The 17,654-nt window shown below is 49.1% G+C and overlaps 1 protein-coding gene across 1 annotated transcript in view; it reads left to right on the forward strand.

Annotated features, from left to right (window-relative positions):
• The first annotated feature begins 2,142 nt into the window (after positions 1 to 2,142).
• The window catches only part of Maml3 (mastermind like transcriptional coactivator 3), a 343,837-nt gene continuing 328,325 nt past the window's right edge, over positions 2,143 to 17,654 (forward strand). Inside the window, exon 1 of the mRNA XM_042701891.1 lies at positions 2,143 to 3,430. Within this exon, the coding sequence (XP_042557825.1) occupies positions 2,993 to 3,430 (438 nt within the window). The 5' untranslated portion in view covers positions 2,143 to 2,992. The remainder of the gene's footprint in view (positions 3,431 to 17,654) is intronic.

Genomic DNA, 17,654 nt, shown 5'->3' on the forward strand with positions numbered 1-17,654 from the left:
TGTTTTTAGAGAGTGAATGCATTTATTTTCTAAAGAACTATTTCAGTTTAAATTTCTGACTGAGCTCAAGAGGCAGCTCATGAACTAAATAAATAGCCCTTGCAGGGGGCGGGGGGGGGGGGGGAGATGGGGGGAGTATCCTGGACAAGAGATAGTGCTCATGGTGGCTTTTGCCACTTAGAAGTAGACTCACTTCATGGCAAATAGTATTTTGTCCATTTCACCATGCAATCCAGCATACATTCAAGATATAGTTCACCATATAGACCTGATTAATGGAAGAAAAATATAGCATCTGATGGCTGGCTTTATGAGGTTAGAAATAGCATCCTACGCTAATCTGCAATGCCAAGAAATGGAGATGGTATAAATCAGATCTCATGCCTAATGCATAAGTTCCAAAGTTCTTTTATTTCTGACTATTTTAGAAAACTAGGGTGTATTTTTACCCTAAACACTAATTCCCTATGATTTATTGAGATAATATAAAAATGCATTATAATTAACATCTCACAATCAAAATCTGTGGCCTATTGATAATGCTAGCAATTTCTCCATTTCAGTTTTTTTTTCTTTCCCATTTGTCTATATGCAACGGTTTCAAGTCAGAGTCAAGCAGGCACTGGTGGCTCATACCTGTAATCCTGGCTACTCAGGAGGCTGAGATCTGAGGATCCTGACTAGAAGCTAGTTTGGTAAGGAAGTCTGTAAGGTTCTTATCTCTATCAAAATGCTGCAAGTGGAGGAGAGGCTCAGATGGCATTACCCTTGAGCAAAAAAGCTAAGGAGAGAGCCCAGGCCCTGAGTTCAAGGCTTAGAACTAGCACCAAACAAACAAACATTCTTGTCCAGAGGCCAGAATATTTGATCTTCATTGTTTTTATACCATGACTGGAGAGACCATTTGCCAAAATACAAGGAAAAGCTTACATCGGAATTGCTGTTCCGTTTTAATTACACTTACTGTGAATTCACTGAAATAGAATTATATTCTGCAATAAAGTCAGCCAGTTATTTTTGCTTGTTTTTGTTTTGGTCATGACAAACTGTGAAATGCTGTGTTTTTCCTATAGTGTTAGCCCATGAAATCTACAATCTTTCCACTTGATTTAAGAAGGACCCTTAATTACTGCTGTCATTAGCACCTAGTGCTCCAAACAGTCTGTTAAAATGCACTGTTAGCCTCACCTCCGAGTCCCTGCTAGCTTTATTTTCATTGTTTCCGAGGGTAAAACAATAATTGCCTTAATAACAACAGTCATTACGTACAGTGGATTAAATAACATTCTAGTACTCCAAGGCTTTTTTTGTTAAAAATCATTTTTACTGCTTACTTCTATTTATGAAGAATCAGCTTTTTGTGTGAAGCCTGTCCTAGAGTTTGAGCAAGTGGTGGCCACCGCCTGGCCTTTGAGAACAAGCCTCTCTCGGCCTCTCCCGTCCCACGGAGGGCCGCCAGTGACTGCTGGGGTGTTCCTGCCTGGTCAGGCACAATGCTTACCCGTATCACAACAACTTGGGCTCCCCGATGAGCAGGCTTGGAATAAGGAAACCCAGACAGGCGCGTCCCCGCGGCCGGCTCGCACAAGCACCCGCGCGCACTCGTGCACATTCCACCCCCCCCCCCCCCCGCGCGCACACGCGAGCGAAAAGTTGATTCATTCTTGCGATCCCGCCTCCTCTGCCCCCTCCCCGCGCTCCCAGTCTTTCTCTCCCGGGTTTCTGGCCGCTAGGGTTTGCCAAGCCCCCCCCCCCCAGCCCCCGCCCCCGGTCGTCGCTAGGTTGGGGGCGTGGAGGTGCGGGGAGGGCGAGGCGGTCCGGCCCCCCTCTCCGCCCCGCTCCACTCCCCCACCCCGGCGGGGAGGCGGGGAGGCGGGGAGCGCGGTGCCCGCCGCTCCGGGCGCTGCGCGCGCCGCGCCCGCTCCTGCCGGGCGTGAGTCCGGGCCGGGTTTTGCGCCCGGTCCCCGGCTTCGGCTCCGGGCTCCAGCCGCGGCTGCCGTGTTTACTGAGCTCGCGCGTCCTGGTATCACTCCGCTGGCATGGAGGAGGAGGAGGCCGCGGAGGAGCGCGAGGAGGAGGCGGCGGGGCGCGGGGAGGCGGCGGCGGCGGCGGCGAGCGGCGGATCATTGTGATGGTGCAGGAGCGGCGGCGGCGGCGGCGGCGGCTCTGCGCGCGGCGGCCTTTGGCAGAGGACTTCGGCGATCTACTTTGGCAGCCGCCTCCTCCTTCCTCTCCTCCTCCTCGGACTGCCCCGGTGCTGACTTCCCCCGGCCCGGGGACTCGGTTCCTAGGCTCCCGTGACATGCGGCCGGGCAGCCCAAGTACTCTGAGAACACGGGGCGGCATAAACACCAAAACTTTTTTGTGGACGGAAAACGCGATGAGCGAGCCCGGAGTCGGCCGCTGCGGCGCGGAGTGAGTGCGCGCCGCGCGCCCGCGTCGGAGCCCACGCTGGTGTGTGTGTGCGCGCGCGCGTGTGTGCGCACACGGGGTGCGCTCTTCGGGACGCGGGGAGGAAAACACACACACACACACACACGCACACGCACACGCTTGCCAACCGCCGGAAACCTCTCGGAATGTATTAGGAAATAATGGATGGCGCGGCGCCGGCGGGCGCGGAGCGGATCTCCCCTTCGGTCGCCACCCGAGGTGCTGCCGGCTCCGTTGGTGGCGATTCTTTTTGTGGATAGGTGTCTGATGGTATTTTCGAGAACAACCTCTCTCTCTCCCCCCTTTTTTTCCCTCGAGCTTTACAGTTTATAAAAGGAAACAACCAAAAAAAAAAACCACCCCCAAATCTCTCCCCCCTCTCTTTTTTTTCCGCCCCGTCAGGATCGCTGTTTCCATCCATGTGCCTGCATCTCCCCCGCGTTCCACTTAAACTATTTTAATCCTTGGACCCGGGGAGGCGGCTGATAGGGGAAGGGGGGGAGGGTGGGGTTGTGCGGATAAAAAAAGTTCTTCCAAAATAGTGTGCCCGGGGAGCAGGATGGGGGATTTCGCGGCCCCCGCCGCCGCCGCCGCGAATGGCAGTAGTATCTGCCTGAACAGCAGCCTGGGCGGCCTCGGCGGGGCCGCGATCGGCGGGGCCGGGGTCGGCGCGGGGACTCCCGGCGGCGCCCCGAGCGGCGGCGGCGGCGGCGGCTCGGCGGGGGGCGTCCCCAAGCACAGCACGGTGGTCGAGCGGCTCCGCCAGCGCATCGAGGGCTGCCGGCGGCACCACGTCCACTGCGAGAACAGGTACCAGCAGGCTCAGGTGGAGCAGCTGGAGCTGGAGCGCCGGGACACCGTCAGCCTCTACCAGCGGACCCTGGAGCAGAGGGCCAAGAAATCGGGCGCCGGCGCCGGCAAGCAGCAGCACCCCAACAAACCCCAGCAAGATGCGGAGGCTGCCTCGGCGGAGCAGAGGAACCACACTCTGATCATGGTGAGGACGCGCTGGCCGCGGGGCTGGGGCGCGCGTGGGGGGGCGTGGAGCGGCGCGCGAGGGGCGGGGGGGCCGGGGACTCCGTGGCACGCGCCGGGGGTGCGGGTGGCGGCGGGGGACGGAGCTGCAAGGGTTAAACGTCAACTTTTCCCCGGGAGGAGGGAAAAAAATAATAAATAAAAGCAGCCGTCGCGGTCGCTACCTGTTCGTGTGTCAGGCTCGTCAGATGTGGGGAGGAGGGGGCGAGGGCGGGAGAAGCCAGTCACGACCGCCAGGGGCGGGGGGAGCGCCGAGCGGGGAGCCGCAAAAGTTTCCCCCTCCCTTTACTTAGAGGCAGATCGAAAAGCCAGAGCGAACCCCTCCTCCCCGCGCCCCGCCGCACCCCGCGCCGCCCGCCCGGGCCCGGGGTCCCGATCGCCCACCCCGGTGGCTCGGTACCTCCGCGAGGAATCGGGCGGACCCCCCCTCGTACCCCCTCCCACCGCCCCACACCCAGGGCGGGGAGGGAAGGAGGAAGGGGGGGCACGGAGCGTCTCCGGGAAAGTCGGGAGTTTTGTGAATGAACTTTGAAGTGGGTGAGAAATGAGCCGGGGTGGCGACGCGCGCGGCGCGGGAGTGCGCGCGGCTGCGGGGCGCGCGGCTGCGCGGCGCTCCCGCCCGAGACCCCGGGTTGCCCGGCAGGTGGAGCCGTCCGGAGGGTCGGGAGCCCGGAGCTACGCCCAGGGCTGGCGCCGGGTCCGGGCTGTGCAGCTCGGCTGGGGACTCCCCACCACCCCCGCCTCGCCCCCCGCCCCGCTAACTTTACGAGTCGGGAGGGGCGGAGGGGAACCGGAGGCGCCGCGGCTGGGAGACCGGGAGAGTGGGCGCGCGGAGGCGGAGGCGGAGCCGCCCCCGGCCCCGGGAAGAAGTAGCCGTCCCCGCCCCGCAGCTCGGGGTGCGAGCCTTTCTCCGATCTCCCCTCCCCTCCTCTCCGAGCCCCGGGGGCGGAAGCCCGGGAGAGGTGTCTGCCCTCCCTCTCCCTCCCCCCTCCCGGTGCCACCCCGCTCGCGGCCGCCGAGTGCTGGCCGGGCGGCCGGACGGCGGGGTGAGCGCGCCGGGCCCGGCGCGGGTGGCCTGGGCGGGGTGCGGCGTCGCCACCGCGCACGTCCCCGGCCCGAGTCCTCGGCGCTCCCGCCCGGGGTGGTGTCGGTGCCCCCGCGGGCGTTTGCCTGGCGGTCGGTGACAAAGAGCCGGCTGGGGGGAGGGGGGCGCGGGCCCCGCTCCTCACTTCCCCCGCCCCGCACGTGAAGAGGAACAATTTGTTTATCTTGGGCTGGAGAACCCTGCCCTCCTCCCAGCCCCTCCCCCAGCCCTCCCCCGGCCGCCCGGGCCCGCCCCTCCGGTGCCTCGCTCCCCTCCCTCCAGGAGCGGCCGTTGGGGAAGGAGGGACGGAGCGGGAGGCGCTTTGTCCGCCCGGCCGACCCAGAGCTGGCAGCGGGACGCTGCGCCCCGGGCCCTGCGGCTCCGCGCCCCGGGCGGCGGGCGCCGGGGCTTGGGCTGGGGCTGCCCGGCGCGGGGCGCTTCCTCCGGGAGCCCCCCGCGCGGACCGGCCGGGGTGCCCGCCTCCCCCTCGCCGGCGCCGCCTCCCGGCCCGCGGGCACCCAGGCCCCGGCTGGAGAACCCGAGGCCCGAGTAGACATTTTAGGACCCTCTCACCCCTTCACGGGGATGCACCTTCTCCCTGGCGCCCCCCGCCCCCCCATTCCGGTTCCACCGAGGAGCCTCAGAGCTTAGGGGGACCTGGCCACCGGGGCGCCCGCAACAAAAGCCCGTGCGGTTCCCACGCTTGCACTCCGAGGGGAGAGCAGAGTTGGGGACCGGGAAGCTTGGGTCTTGGGGTCCCCTGGCCGGGGAGGGCGGTGTGTGTGGGGGCGCTGGTGCTCCCCTGGGGCTGCGAACAACCCCCCCCCCCCCCAGGTGGAAAGGCTGGCTTTCTGGTGGTACCTGGAAGAGGCCAGGAGCTGAGGTTTGGGAATGACAAGGTAGTGCGGATTTGCAGGCAGGGAGACTGCCAGAACATTTGCAGTGAATCCTAGTTTAGCAAGTTAACACGAGAGAGACTCCAGAAGCCACAGCCTGAAAATACACTCTTCCTCCTCTTTCTTCTTTCTTTTTGTGACAGTAATGTAGCCCATTGGATGAACACCAAGGCCACATCCAGAATAGGATATTCTAGATTCCGTGGTGGTTAACCTGAGCACTGCTCATGGGCAGCAGTGCGAAGTAGGTGGACGTAATGAAAAGAAATGACATTAAATCTGAACAGAGTTGTGGGTAAATTCCTGGTGCTAAAAGGAAGAAAAATGAACACCGTCCGCCCAAGTTCCATTTCCCTTCCAAATAATTAGTTTAAAAACTCACATTGGGCTCTGCAGTGAGAGAGGATTTTTCTCTTAGCCTGTGTGTGAGATAAAAATCTGAAAAGGCCGAGGTTACCAAGAAAATGTTGATCTTCATTTTCTTGAATTGACTGCTGGATTATATGTGCGCTCTGTTGAGACACAGAGCAATTAAATTTAGTTCTCAGATTGGGCTCTCTATTTGGAAAGCCCTAAAGAAAAACGATGATCAGCCACAGCCCAGTAATAACAGTGATGATAAAAAATAAAGGTGAATATAGGATTCTCTTCTGTTTTATTGCTATTGTTTACCTTCTTAGAGCCAATAGGTCCATAGTACTAAATATCGATTAATTCTCTTTCTGCCTGGCTTGGGTTAAGAAGGCAATCTAATGAGGGCTTTTCCTTTTTTGATTTGTTTTCCTATCTTACACATTTGCAAGCCTAGGCATGAGAAAACGAACAGAAAACAAGCTACAACACCCAAAGCCGGTGAGTGAGGGGACAGGGAAATGGTCCCTGTCTCCAGGCTGTTCAAGACTGGGTTGATTCTCTGCCTTCAGGTGGAGGGGAAGCTGGGTCTAAAGCTGTGCTGTGTGGGTGACGGCTGGCAGGCTCTTTCTAGTCTTGGCTCTCACTCCTACCCCAGCTACCATCACTGTACTTACACAGAAGGTCCTCCCTCCCCAAAGGCTTGATGAGAGCTATTGATTTCACCCATTCAAGAATCTCGTTTAAATTATTTATGGCAACAAAGTATGTTCATTTGCTGTACTTTCAACAGCAATCTTGGTTATAGTTTTAAGATAAATTTCAATTGGAAAATTCATTTTCAAGCCAAAGATGGGTTATTGACAAGGGTTTGTAATCATTTAGGTTCAGTATTTCAAAGAGCAGGAGGAAGATGGGTGGCGGCCTGTAAGCCTGGCTACTCAGGAGGTTGAGATCTGAGGATCCCAGTTTAAGGCCAGCCGGGGCAGGACTCATTCCCCAATTAAGCGGAAGTAGTGCTGTGGCTCAAATGGTAGAGAGCTAGCCCTGAGCAAAAGGAGCTCAAGAACAATACCTAGGCCCAGAGTTCAAGCCCCAAGGGTGTGTGTGTGTGTGTGTGTGTGTGTGTGTGTGTGTGTGTGTGTGTGTGTGTGTGTGAGCATAATAATATAAGCACAGCAGTATAGTTTTCATTTTATACATTAGCCCTGTCCTTGCTTCCAGAGTGTGCTAGATTTGTAGATTTTACAGTTGGCATAAATCTGGGTGAACCTTATCTGAAGACATTATCACATGGGATTTGTATGTTAATCCATGTATTAATTGCTGAGTATCAGACACAACTGTCACCCATCCAGAAAAAAAAAAAGAGTTCTCATCCATTCCCAGAATAGATGCAGGAAATGAGAATGCTATTAGCCCAGCATTGAACGTTCTTAAAAATGGATTGGGTTTACCATTTCTTTTCCTCTTAAAGGTAGTTCAGTGCCTCTGTAAGTCTTTCCTTTGTTAACTTTTTCTGTTGTCATAGGTGTTAGGGCAGACAGTCATCTTTTAAAAAGCTTTCCAGAGTCCAGTTCCAATGTGCCTTAAGTGTGTGAAAATGTGTGCTTCCGTTCTGTGTCCTTTACCCATGCCGGTCTTTTAAATCTCAGGAACTGTTTGTTAAAGTTCTAACACGGGTAATTCTGTTAGATACTTTGGTTGAGATACATTTTGTTTAGTGTGCGGCACCCCATAATTAGTCAGGAAAATAGAATTATACTTAGTTAATCATTAATCTTACTCTATAAAATGCTCTTCAGCTGAGTGCCCTCCCTGGGAGAGCTGCATGCTCAGTAGCTGGAATATTGGATACTTTTCATCCTTTTGAAAATAATTGTAAGGGTAAACTTTACAAGCTTTTTTCAGATTATTTTGCCAGCTAATACGAGAGAAGCCATGGTCTGAGATTTAATGATATATTTATAAGAGTGAGAATCTTGGATGTTAAAATTGACTTCCATAGAGTTAGTTTTTAAATGCTTCTGTAAGTCACTGTTCAAACAAAGTTTTCTGAGAAGGTCTTCCATTTGGTTAAGAAAGGATAAGATGGGACATCTGTTTTTGTCTCTCTCTGTTTCTTGTCTCTGTCTCTGACTTTCTGTCTGTCTTTCTCTGTCTCTGTCCATCCATCCGTCTGTCTCTATCACACACACACACACACACACACACACACACACACACACACACACACACACACACATACACACACGGGCACACCATGGAATGCGTTTAGTACTTTGAATGTAACATAGTAATTCTTGGACACGTGTGACGTATTTCTGCTTTATCTAGTGCCACTTAGGGAGTTCTATTTGTGAAAATAAGTATTTTCTATGTAGGTTCCTTAATAGTCCTAAGCTATACTCATGAGTTTAAGAATGGCTAAATTCTTTTTCCACATTATCCATCATGGGGAAGTGTGAAATCAATCAATCAGACATCCAACTCTTATAAAGAGAAACATATTTAAAACTCACTCTCAAGATTTTAATAATATCTGCCTTTTAATACTCTCAAATAGCTTTTCATTTTTCAATCTCTGATTCTAAAGCTGATGATTGAGTTTTCAGGTCATGTAGCACTGCCTTTGTTTGTCCCCTCTCCTGCTGCCTTGTATTTGGTTTTTCCCTCATCTGGAGCACTTTACCAAAGACTTGGGAAGATGCCGTAAGAAGAGAAATTTAATTTTGGTACTTCTGGCTCTTATAAGTAATGAAACATTTGGATGAGTTACCATTTTGGATTTAGTGTGGATTTGACTTTATGCCTTGTTTACAAGGTATAAGCAGAAGTAATATAGCATAGACTGAATTCTTCATTTCATCCATTGAATAGCATTTCATAGAACTGAAATGTTAACTCATGCGCTTTCATTCCAGATTGACAATGTATCTCTTTGTAGGTTTTCATTATTATTCCAGCTAGTTTTAAGAGAATAATGGATTTTAAAAAATCAACACAATCTTTGATGCCAGTGATTGTTGTGGTTGTGGTTGTTCTAGTAAATAGGTTTGAATCAGGGCCTGGGCGCTGTCTTTTAGTTTTTTTCTGCTCAAGGCTGGTGTTCTACCATTTGACCCATGGCTCAACTTGCAGATTTTTTGGCAGTTAGTTGAAGATTGAGAGTCTCACAGACTTTCTACCTGGGCTGGCTTCCAGCCACAATCATTAGATCTAAGCCCCCGAGGCCAGTGATATCTTTACTTCTAGCTTTTGGCTCTTGACTTCCCTATAATATTTCATGAAAAAATAATGTGCTTTACTTTCCTGTTGTTTCCAAGTAATTTGACATGGGTGTCTGAAAAAGCTTATTTACAGGTAACTGCTGTTAAGTTTTAAATTAACTTTTTATTTAAAATATGCCATGTTTCTCTCAGAGACACACACACATTCTAAAACTCCATTATTCAAGTTGTGAGGGGAATACAAAAATCAGACACCACCACATGCTGGTTAATTCTTCTCTATTTATTTTATTTACCTCTAAGAAAGTTTAAAGAACTAAAGTGATAAGGTGGGATCAATTTCTTAGGAAATGGAGCTGAAGGCTGTTTAGTAAATACTTAAGGGATGGTAGGCTTCCATTCAGCAGCTCAGAGGAGGAGCACATTTTATTTTTATTTTCTGAAGTCTACCTGGCTACTCAATCTGAAAAACAGTGGGCTAGCTTTTGAGTTCCTTTTGTCATTTGGGGAAAGTCTGTTCCCTTAGGGCCATATATTCTTATGTGCATACACACACATGTGCGTGCACACTCAAAGGGAAAGGCAGTTACTAAATGTTTCAGTTTCTTTTTTAAGGCAAGGAGGGAATGTAATAAAAATCCCAAAAGGCTTATAGTATTCCCTGTCATGAGGGAAATGATTTCTTACAAATAATTTGGGCCGCTCCTTTTCATTATATTGGACCACCCATTGGCTAGAAATGACCTAGTATTGAAGGTGAGTCTTTGAAAGGCCTATTAACTAACATTCATTCTTTAAGCAGTGGCTTAACAACACTTCAGTGAAAGATGCAGTTTTTCACTAACAACTTCCAGAATTTCCTGTCTGGAACTCTTCCCCTTCCATTCCCATCCCAGTAGTTAGAGTCTAGTGTGACTGGGGTCTGGTGCTGTGTGTTTCTCTGCTTCAGCCCACAGCTTTCTCCCATCTCTGAACACTTGTCTGAACATTCCTTTCCCTTCAGAGGGAAAGCCTGAAGAGCTGTGTGTGCGTTCCTGTAGCCTCAGCCTAGTTGTACCAATGAAAAGGATCACAGCTTCCAAAGACCCGTTAGGCTCCAGCACTCTATTCTGGCAGTGGTTTCTTTTCCTCTCCCTGACTGCTGCTTAGGTGCTTAGTGATTGTGAGTGTGGCTCTATAGGGAGAGGACTCAGCAGAGCTTTAAGCAGCTGGCGGGAGGCTGGGAGAAGAAGAGGGATCAAGCACTGGCCCCTGTTTGGTTTTGCCCATTTGTGGTTCGCTGTGTCCTGGTAGCGTGGAGGTCTACAGAAGTAAAGTGGATGTTTTTAGTGGGCTGTTCGGAATCTGCAAACCTCACTGAAACTTGAATATGTATTTTTCACAACTAATGGCTTTATTGCTTGTGTCAGAAAAACATTCCTAAAATATTTCCATCTTCTGTTAAGTAATGCCATTTTAATGGAATTACTATAGGAACCCTTTAATTCAGCAGTTCTTAACAGAAAAATATTTTCTCTCCACCCTGTGGATTGTTGACTTATTTATTATTAATTTATTTTGAAGAGTTGGGAATTGAAACCCTTGGTCTCACATAACTTTTTTCTTTTTTTCAGTATTGGGGGTTTAAACTCTTAGAGTCTAGTGCTGACTAGAGACATGCTCTACCACTTGGACCGTACCTCCAGCCCTTTTGTGTAACTGGTTATTTTTGAGATAAGGTCTTGCTTCCTTCCAGGGCCACCATCTGTTTCATAGCTGGGATGGTAGGCATGCACCACCATGCCTGTCTTCTTTGGTTAAGGATGAAATCTTGAGGACTTCTCTGCCAGGTAGGCTTGGAACTGTGATTCTTCTAATTTCAGCCCAAGTAGTTTAGGATGACAGGCCCACAGCCCCACACCTACCTGTGGGCTGAGGAGGGGGCAGAGTCTCATGAATTTTTGCTATCCTACCTTGACTGGAAAGCCTTCTCCTGTTTGCAGCCTCCCAAGTAGCTGGGATTACAAGCATGAGCAGGAGGTGCGTGGGTTCTCTCATTGAGGGTTGCTGTAGAACCCTACTTAGTTCTCTCGACAAAGAAGTACCCGATCCAAAGCATCAGTTGTGCTGCTGCTGACAAACCCGACTTTGACCTCCAGCTGGAGAGGGGTGGGTGGTGGATTTGTGCAATGTGCTTTCACTCACAGTGCAAGAGTGGAGGGGGTGGAGGAGCTGGGGCGGGACCCGCAGGTCTGAGGAGCCATTAGGGCAAGGCAGCCCGGCTCTAGCTGGGGACCCACTGGTGTCTTACTTCAGGATTTGGCTTTCTTTTCATGGCCTCACAGTGAGGGTTAAGCCAGGTAGCACCTCAAGTGTCTTCTGCACAAAGCTGTATTTTGGGGAAGGACTTACAATTGGCTGCCTATTGTGCCTTCCCCTGAAAAAAAAAATACTGGAAGTGGCATAGTTTGAGACATTCACTCACACACACACACACAAGCCAAGGTGTAGTGAATGTGTATTGAGCATACCCTGCCTGCGGGGGGTCCCTGGAGGAAGGAGCCCCTTGCTCTGTTGGGCACCATTTCCAGGTCTAGAGCAGCTTCATGAAGGGCTCTTGGTGGGTTTGTTGGATAAGTTAATGGAAACAATGAGCCAGCTCTCATTTAGGGGAATCCTAAGGGTGCTGCTAAATCCTATTGTAGCTTCTTGCCAGTGTTGCTTTCTGTAACAAAGCTTATTTCATTTCTTTCTTTTCTTTTTCCCCAAACAGTTACTTTTAGGATGGAGTAGGTAGACTGAGGCAGATGAATTTCTTTTTCATTCTCTTTCCTTTCTTCCTTGCCTCTTTTTCTTTTGACCAGGAGGCGATGTAGCACCCTGATTAGGGCTTGACATGGAGTTTCTAGAGAAGTTAGATGAGGAGGAGACCACCGAGAAGGGCACAGCCAGATCATCGTGGGGAGCCGGGGGAAGCTGGAGGGGTTCACTCAGATGGAGGAGTGATCTGGTGAAGCTGGAGGGGTTCACTCAGATGGAGGAGTGATCTTGTTGCTTTCTTCAAATCTTTGAAGGGCTGTCCGGTGAACAAAGGGTTAGGTGGCCTTTATGGCCTCCAGGGATAAATTTAGGATAGAGGTATTAGAAAAACAAAACAACCAATGCCATGAAAACTAAAGCTGTTCATAGAGGACAGGGACTGTCTCCGTGAGGGACAGTGTTCCAGCCGGAGCACTTCAGTTGTCTGGACCACAGAACAAGGGCATTAGCAGAGGTTTCTCTCGGCATTTATTTTTACATTTATGTCATTGATCCCACTTGTAAACTCTAAATATTCGTTGAATAAATTACCAAATGAAACTAAATAGAACAGGAAACTACATAGAATAGAATGCAATGCATTCCCCTTCTTAGACTTTGCCATGGATAGTGTATCACTCTCCAGAGCTTCTGTTTGCTCACATGAATGCTATGTATTGTATGTAAGCCTCATAGTATTTTTTACATAAACAAAAGCTTTTATATACTAGTCTATGCTATGTTCTTTTTTTCCCCCCAAGACCTGGGTATTGTCTTAGTTTTTTCCAGCCAAGGCTGGTGCCCTACCACTTGAGCTATAGCTCCTCTTCTGTCTTTTTGCTGCTTAATTGGAGATAAGAGGTGTTGTCTCCCTGGGTCGGTGTCAAACCTGGATCCTGAGGTCTCAGGCTCCTGGCATCCAGTAGAACCCGGGACCTTGGGGGAAGCTGGGCGGGCGCTTTACCACTGAACTCTGCCTTCCACTTGGTAGATATTAGGAATCGGCTCCAGTTTATGTTCAGACTTCCTCAACTCATTCATTAATGGCTGGAGAACATTCCATATGTAAGTGTTCCATAATGTCTTGAATGAACCTTATTGACATTCTGGTTGGCTCCTCATTGTTTGTTAATTAAATACTACATGTTATCCTTACATCTCTTGTGTATGTGAGAATTTGTATGCTACAGATGTTGGGTTTGTTGTATATTTGTAATAAGTACACAAGAAAAAAATAGCAGAAAAACTCTTATTCTAATAAGGAATAATATAGCACCTTATTCTTACTCTGGCCCTTTGAAGGGAAAATGAAAATTGTCTCCTTAAAGACATGGCCTACAAGAAGAACATGAACTAGGATCGGTCTTTGGTCAGAATATTACTTTATCAAGTCCTGGTGCTTGAACTCAGGGTCTAGGTGCTGCTGTATCTGAGCTTCTTTTGCCCAAGGCTAGGGCTCTTCCGGCTTTTTCTGAGTAGTTTTGTTGGAGATAAGAGTCTTATGGACTTTCCTGCCTGGACTGGCTTTGAGCCTTGATCCTCAGGTCTCAGCCTCCTGAGCAGCTAGGATGACAGGATTACAGGCGTGAGCCACCAGCACCCCAATCATCATCTACCTCATTAGTTTTTAGAGGTGGGTGTGTCTGATAAAATGGCAGAGCATCTCTTACTGGACTGGCGTTTCTCTGTAGTAGTGGGAAATGGACTTCCTTGAAGGAGGTCATCGCCCTGCTTACCTGCGCTGAGCTTTGTGAGTCTCAGAGCTGATCGTGTGGCCTTACATGTGGGGTGTGTTTTCGGCCAGTGATGCAGGAAGGACCTTGAGGATGTGGGGAGGTGCATCGTTGGGAAAGCCTCAAGTCTGCCAGTTGCCACTTCCTACAGGTTAAATTGCCCTGACTAATCCAGTCATCTGTGTATCACGGTAATGACTATCTGCTGATCTGGCCAAGTGTAGAAAATGTATCAGAGTGGACTTGCCTGACAGGCCCCGCACGGCCTTGGTTTGACAGTGAGGCGTCCAGTCCCTTTGCGCTCCTCAGGCACTGAAGTGGCCTGAAGGTGGCCCTTCCCCGGCGTTCGTGGTCGTTCTGATTTCCTTTGGCATAGCAGCTTCCTTAGGCCCAGGGAACAATAATTACAGCCTGTGTTTTCTCAGTGGCTGAGCAGTCTGGCTCCGGCCTCCCAGCTTCCCCGCTCTTGGTGATTACCTCCTTCCACGCCTTTACTTGCACGAGGTGCTGCGCTCTCTCTTGGAAAACTTGTCTGAGCAGCTGCACTCCCCTGCAGGCCCTGCTCACCGACTTGCCTTGCCTCTGGCAAGATCGGTTTGAACAGAGGCAGAATGAAAGGGCCCCGTAGTGCCAGTCTCTGCCTGGCCCTGTGATTTCCAGTGGGGGGCCCAACCTGGCTGTGTCCTGGCCTCACCTATCTCTCCCCGTGTGTTCCCCTGCCTGTCTCCTTTCTACCACCTCATTTCAGCTTTGTCCCAACGTCAGTAGGAACTGGAATGTTGAATCAGGCATGGGTGGCGGAGAGACTTAAGCCAAGGGCAGGAAGGTAGGCCATGAGGGTCTCTACTGAGTGGTTCTAGCAAGTTCAGTTTGTTGCTTTACTTTATGACCATGATGACAAGTAGCCACTGATGGCCATTTCTCTAGGCCACATGGCAGCTACCAGCAAAACCTCTGGCCTGCCAATTAGTGCAGCCATGTGTTCCATGCAGGCTTTAAAAAGGGACTTTGTCCTAAAGACACCTGGATGTCTTCTGCTTCAGTAGCTTAAGTAGCAAGAATGGGTTGGTTACATATGATCAGAAATTTATCTTGACCCCTGGGCATCCAGTTTACAAATAAAGAGAGTCTTGAAGTTGCTGCTGTGTTTCTGCAATGCAGGTCTGTCCTTGGGCTTTTTTCTTGAGTGTTGAGGTTAGTTTTTCTGTTTTCCCTCTGAGGATAGAGTGTCTTTCCTATGTTTGCCTCTGGTTTTTCTTGCATCTATTTCTTTCTTGCACTACAATGTTTTTATTCACCTGCATACAAGGGAGATGACTGTCTTGCATTTTTCAAACACAATTGAAACTATACCTTTGTTGTGGTACACATTTAACTTCTAGTCTCTTCTGGGAAGTATTTTTAAATATTATTTTTGAAGGAGTACAGAGGTGATCTAGGCAGTAAATAGCTAGAGTCAGATTGTACCTTAGAGAAAGAGAGAGAGAAAAAAGAGAGTCTTAGATGAAGTAGATCTTTCAGATCCTTCCTTTTTTTTTTTTTTTTAAAGAAACTTGTAAAAATAACTTTTGAGGCTAATCTTGACAGAATAGTCATGAGAGAGTTAAATAATTGAATATGAATTCTTAAATAGCAATATCTAGGGATTAATGTTAATATTTACACAACAACATTTGACTTATGTCAGAGTTTAACAGAATTTTCTAGATGCTAAGAAAAAGAAATGAGATAAAAATTGTTTATTTCTGATTTGGGGCTTCAAGATATTTGAGTGACAGAGGAAGGTCAATCTGTGTTTGTGCTCCAGTTATATGTGTGTGTGTGTGTGTGTGTGTGTGTGTGTGTGTGTGTGTATGTGTGTGTGTTATTATTGTCTAGGGCTTGATCACAGGGCCTGCATGCTGTTTGTTAGTTTTTTTCAATTAAAGCTGGTGCTCTACCCCCTAAGTTACAGCTCCATTTCTCACTCTTTGCTGGTTGACTGGGGATACATCTCCTGCCTGGGCTGGCTTCAAACCGTGATCTGGAGATCTCAGTCTCCTGAGTAGCTAGGATCATTCTCCTACTGACCCAGTATGCCTTGTGCATCCTCTGCCCTGGTCAGGGTGAGCAGTGTGGGGCTGTGGTTGTGGGCTGAGGTGGTGGACCAGGAGTTGCCTTCGTGGGGCACTGGGGGGGAGTCACCTTTAATCATGCCAGGTGCTTCCTCTCAGCCACGGGTGCAGCTCCTGGTTTGGGACCCCTCTTCCTATTCTTCCTATTCACGCCCAGCAGTAGCCTCTGCCCACTCCATCTCTGGTGTTCAGGCAGTAGAGCTGGTTTATAGGAAGAGGCCACTTCTCACGTTAGAAGTAGTTTGGGCCACCTGGTCAGAAGACTGCCTTGTAGTTTAATCAGGAATTCCTACATGCAGCTGCTGGTGAATTTTTCATTCATTTTCCTTAATAGAAACCATGATTTGAGGTCTGCTTTCCTGCGGCCTGCTTCTCAGGAGCGCCATGAGGAATAGTTGAAGGAGTTGTCTAACCGGAAATAATGACGTTCCTTCTTGAAATGACTTTCACAGCCTGACGATATTTCTGGCAAGTTGTGTCCGTTAGAGCACAGAGCAGTCTATGACATGCTAGGTACATGTGTAAGTGATTTTGAGGGGGTCAGGGAGCAGCTAGCACCTAGAATCTTGCAATTCAAACAGTATGCTGTGTTTTCAGTGTTTGATCCCATTCTTACATGCAAAGGACCGGTATGAATCTTCCAGGGGCTTTTTATTAACTTTGAAGTTCACGGTTTTGAGATTGGCATCGGACCCCTCCAGAGTGCAAAACAGTCGTTTTCAAGTAAGGGAATGTAGTGATGTGAGTGCCTGCGAGCAGCCTCTCTCTGCTCTGCTCGTTCCTGGGAGGCTGGAGTTGTTTGTGTTACTGGTTTGGTAGGCCTGAGTTTATCTGTGGTCTGGAATGTCAGGGGATTGCAAACCTGAGAACTTCCCTTCCCTCCTTCCACAGTGAGTGGGGAGGGTTTCTGGTCTTGGCTGCTGGGGAGGGAAACACCATATATGGAAGAGGAGCAGGGATTGGCTGGCTTTGGAATCCACGTCCACTTTTTCTAATGTCATTTTCGTTAGCAGAGACCGTGGATACTTGGAATAATTATTCATGTCTGCCTGTCCTTCACAGTTGTAGCACACACTTCACTTGTTTGCCCCAACTTTTTGTCATCTAGGTGTTTATGATGCACCAAAGAACAATACATTTGACAGAAATGAGACTGTGAGAGGAAGAAACAAGAAAATAGTTTAAGGAAAGGATTTGGTTATTGAGCCTGGAGGAGACTTATCCAGATTTTTACTGCCATTTGGGTAGCACAGGTTATAGGAAGTGGCTGTTTCTGAGACTTAAAAAAATTGTTTTTAAATATATTTCATTATTTTTTAAAAACAAATATTTTAAAATTTTATTTGTATATTTTTCTATTATTTTATTTAAAAGTCTATTTTAAATGTTTTTATTTTATTCTTAAGTAGTTGTACCACAAAGTTACGACTCCACAAGTCAGGTTATGAGTCCAATGAGTCCAATGCATCTTGCCACCCACTGTCCCCCCCTTCCCCTCCCCGTTCCTACCCTCAAGTAACATAGCCCAATTTTTACGTAATGTACATTGAGTATAATGACTGCATTTGTCCAGCCATTATATTTTTAAAATAGAATTTTTAGATACAAGGTTTTGTGGAATATAATGAGAAAGGCAGGTAGCAGCCCAGATGCTGGAGTGAAAATCCCTTAGGTGTTTAGACCCTTTCCCTTAGCCACTTTCCCTGAGTATCTGCCATCTTTAAGGAGACTTAGTGTAATTGCTACTTTACCTTAAAAATTAGCTTTCCTTTCATTTTGGTGGTTGGGGCCGTGACCTTCTGGAAACTTGATTTGTTCTACATGAAGTTGACTTCTGCCCAACGTGGAAATTCTTTGCAAAAGATGAGCAGTCTCAGTGCCTATAAAGAAGGCGATGAAAGAGGAGTTCGGTTATTCTGCTATTGTTGGTGACTTCCTGCTTCCTGGATAAATAGGAAATCCCGTAGAATGCATGAGAGAGAATGCGAGCAGGTAGGAAG

This window comes from Dipodomys spectabilis, unplaced genomic scaffold (genome assembly GCF_019054845.1).
Source record: "Dipodomys spectabilis isolate Male_0828 unplaced genomic scaffold, ASM1905484v1 ptg000297l, whole genome shotgun sequence".
Lineage (NCBI taxonomy): Eukaryota > Metazoa > Chordata > Mammalia > Rodentia > Heteromyidae > Dipodomys > Dipodomys spectabilis.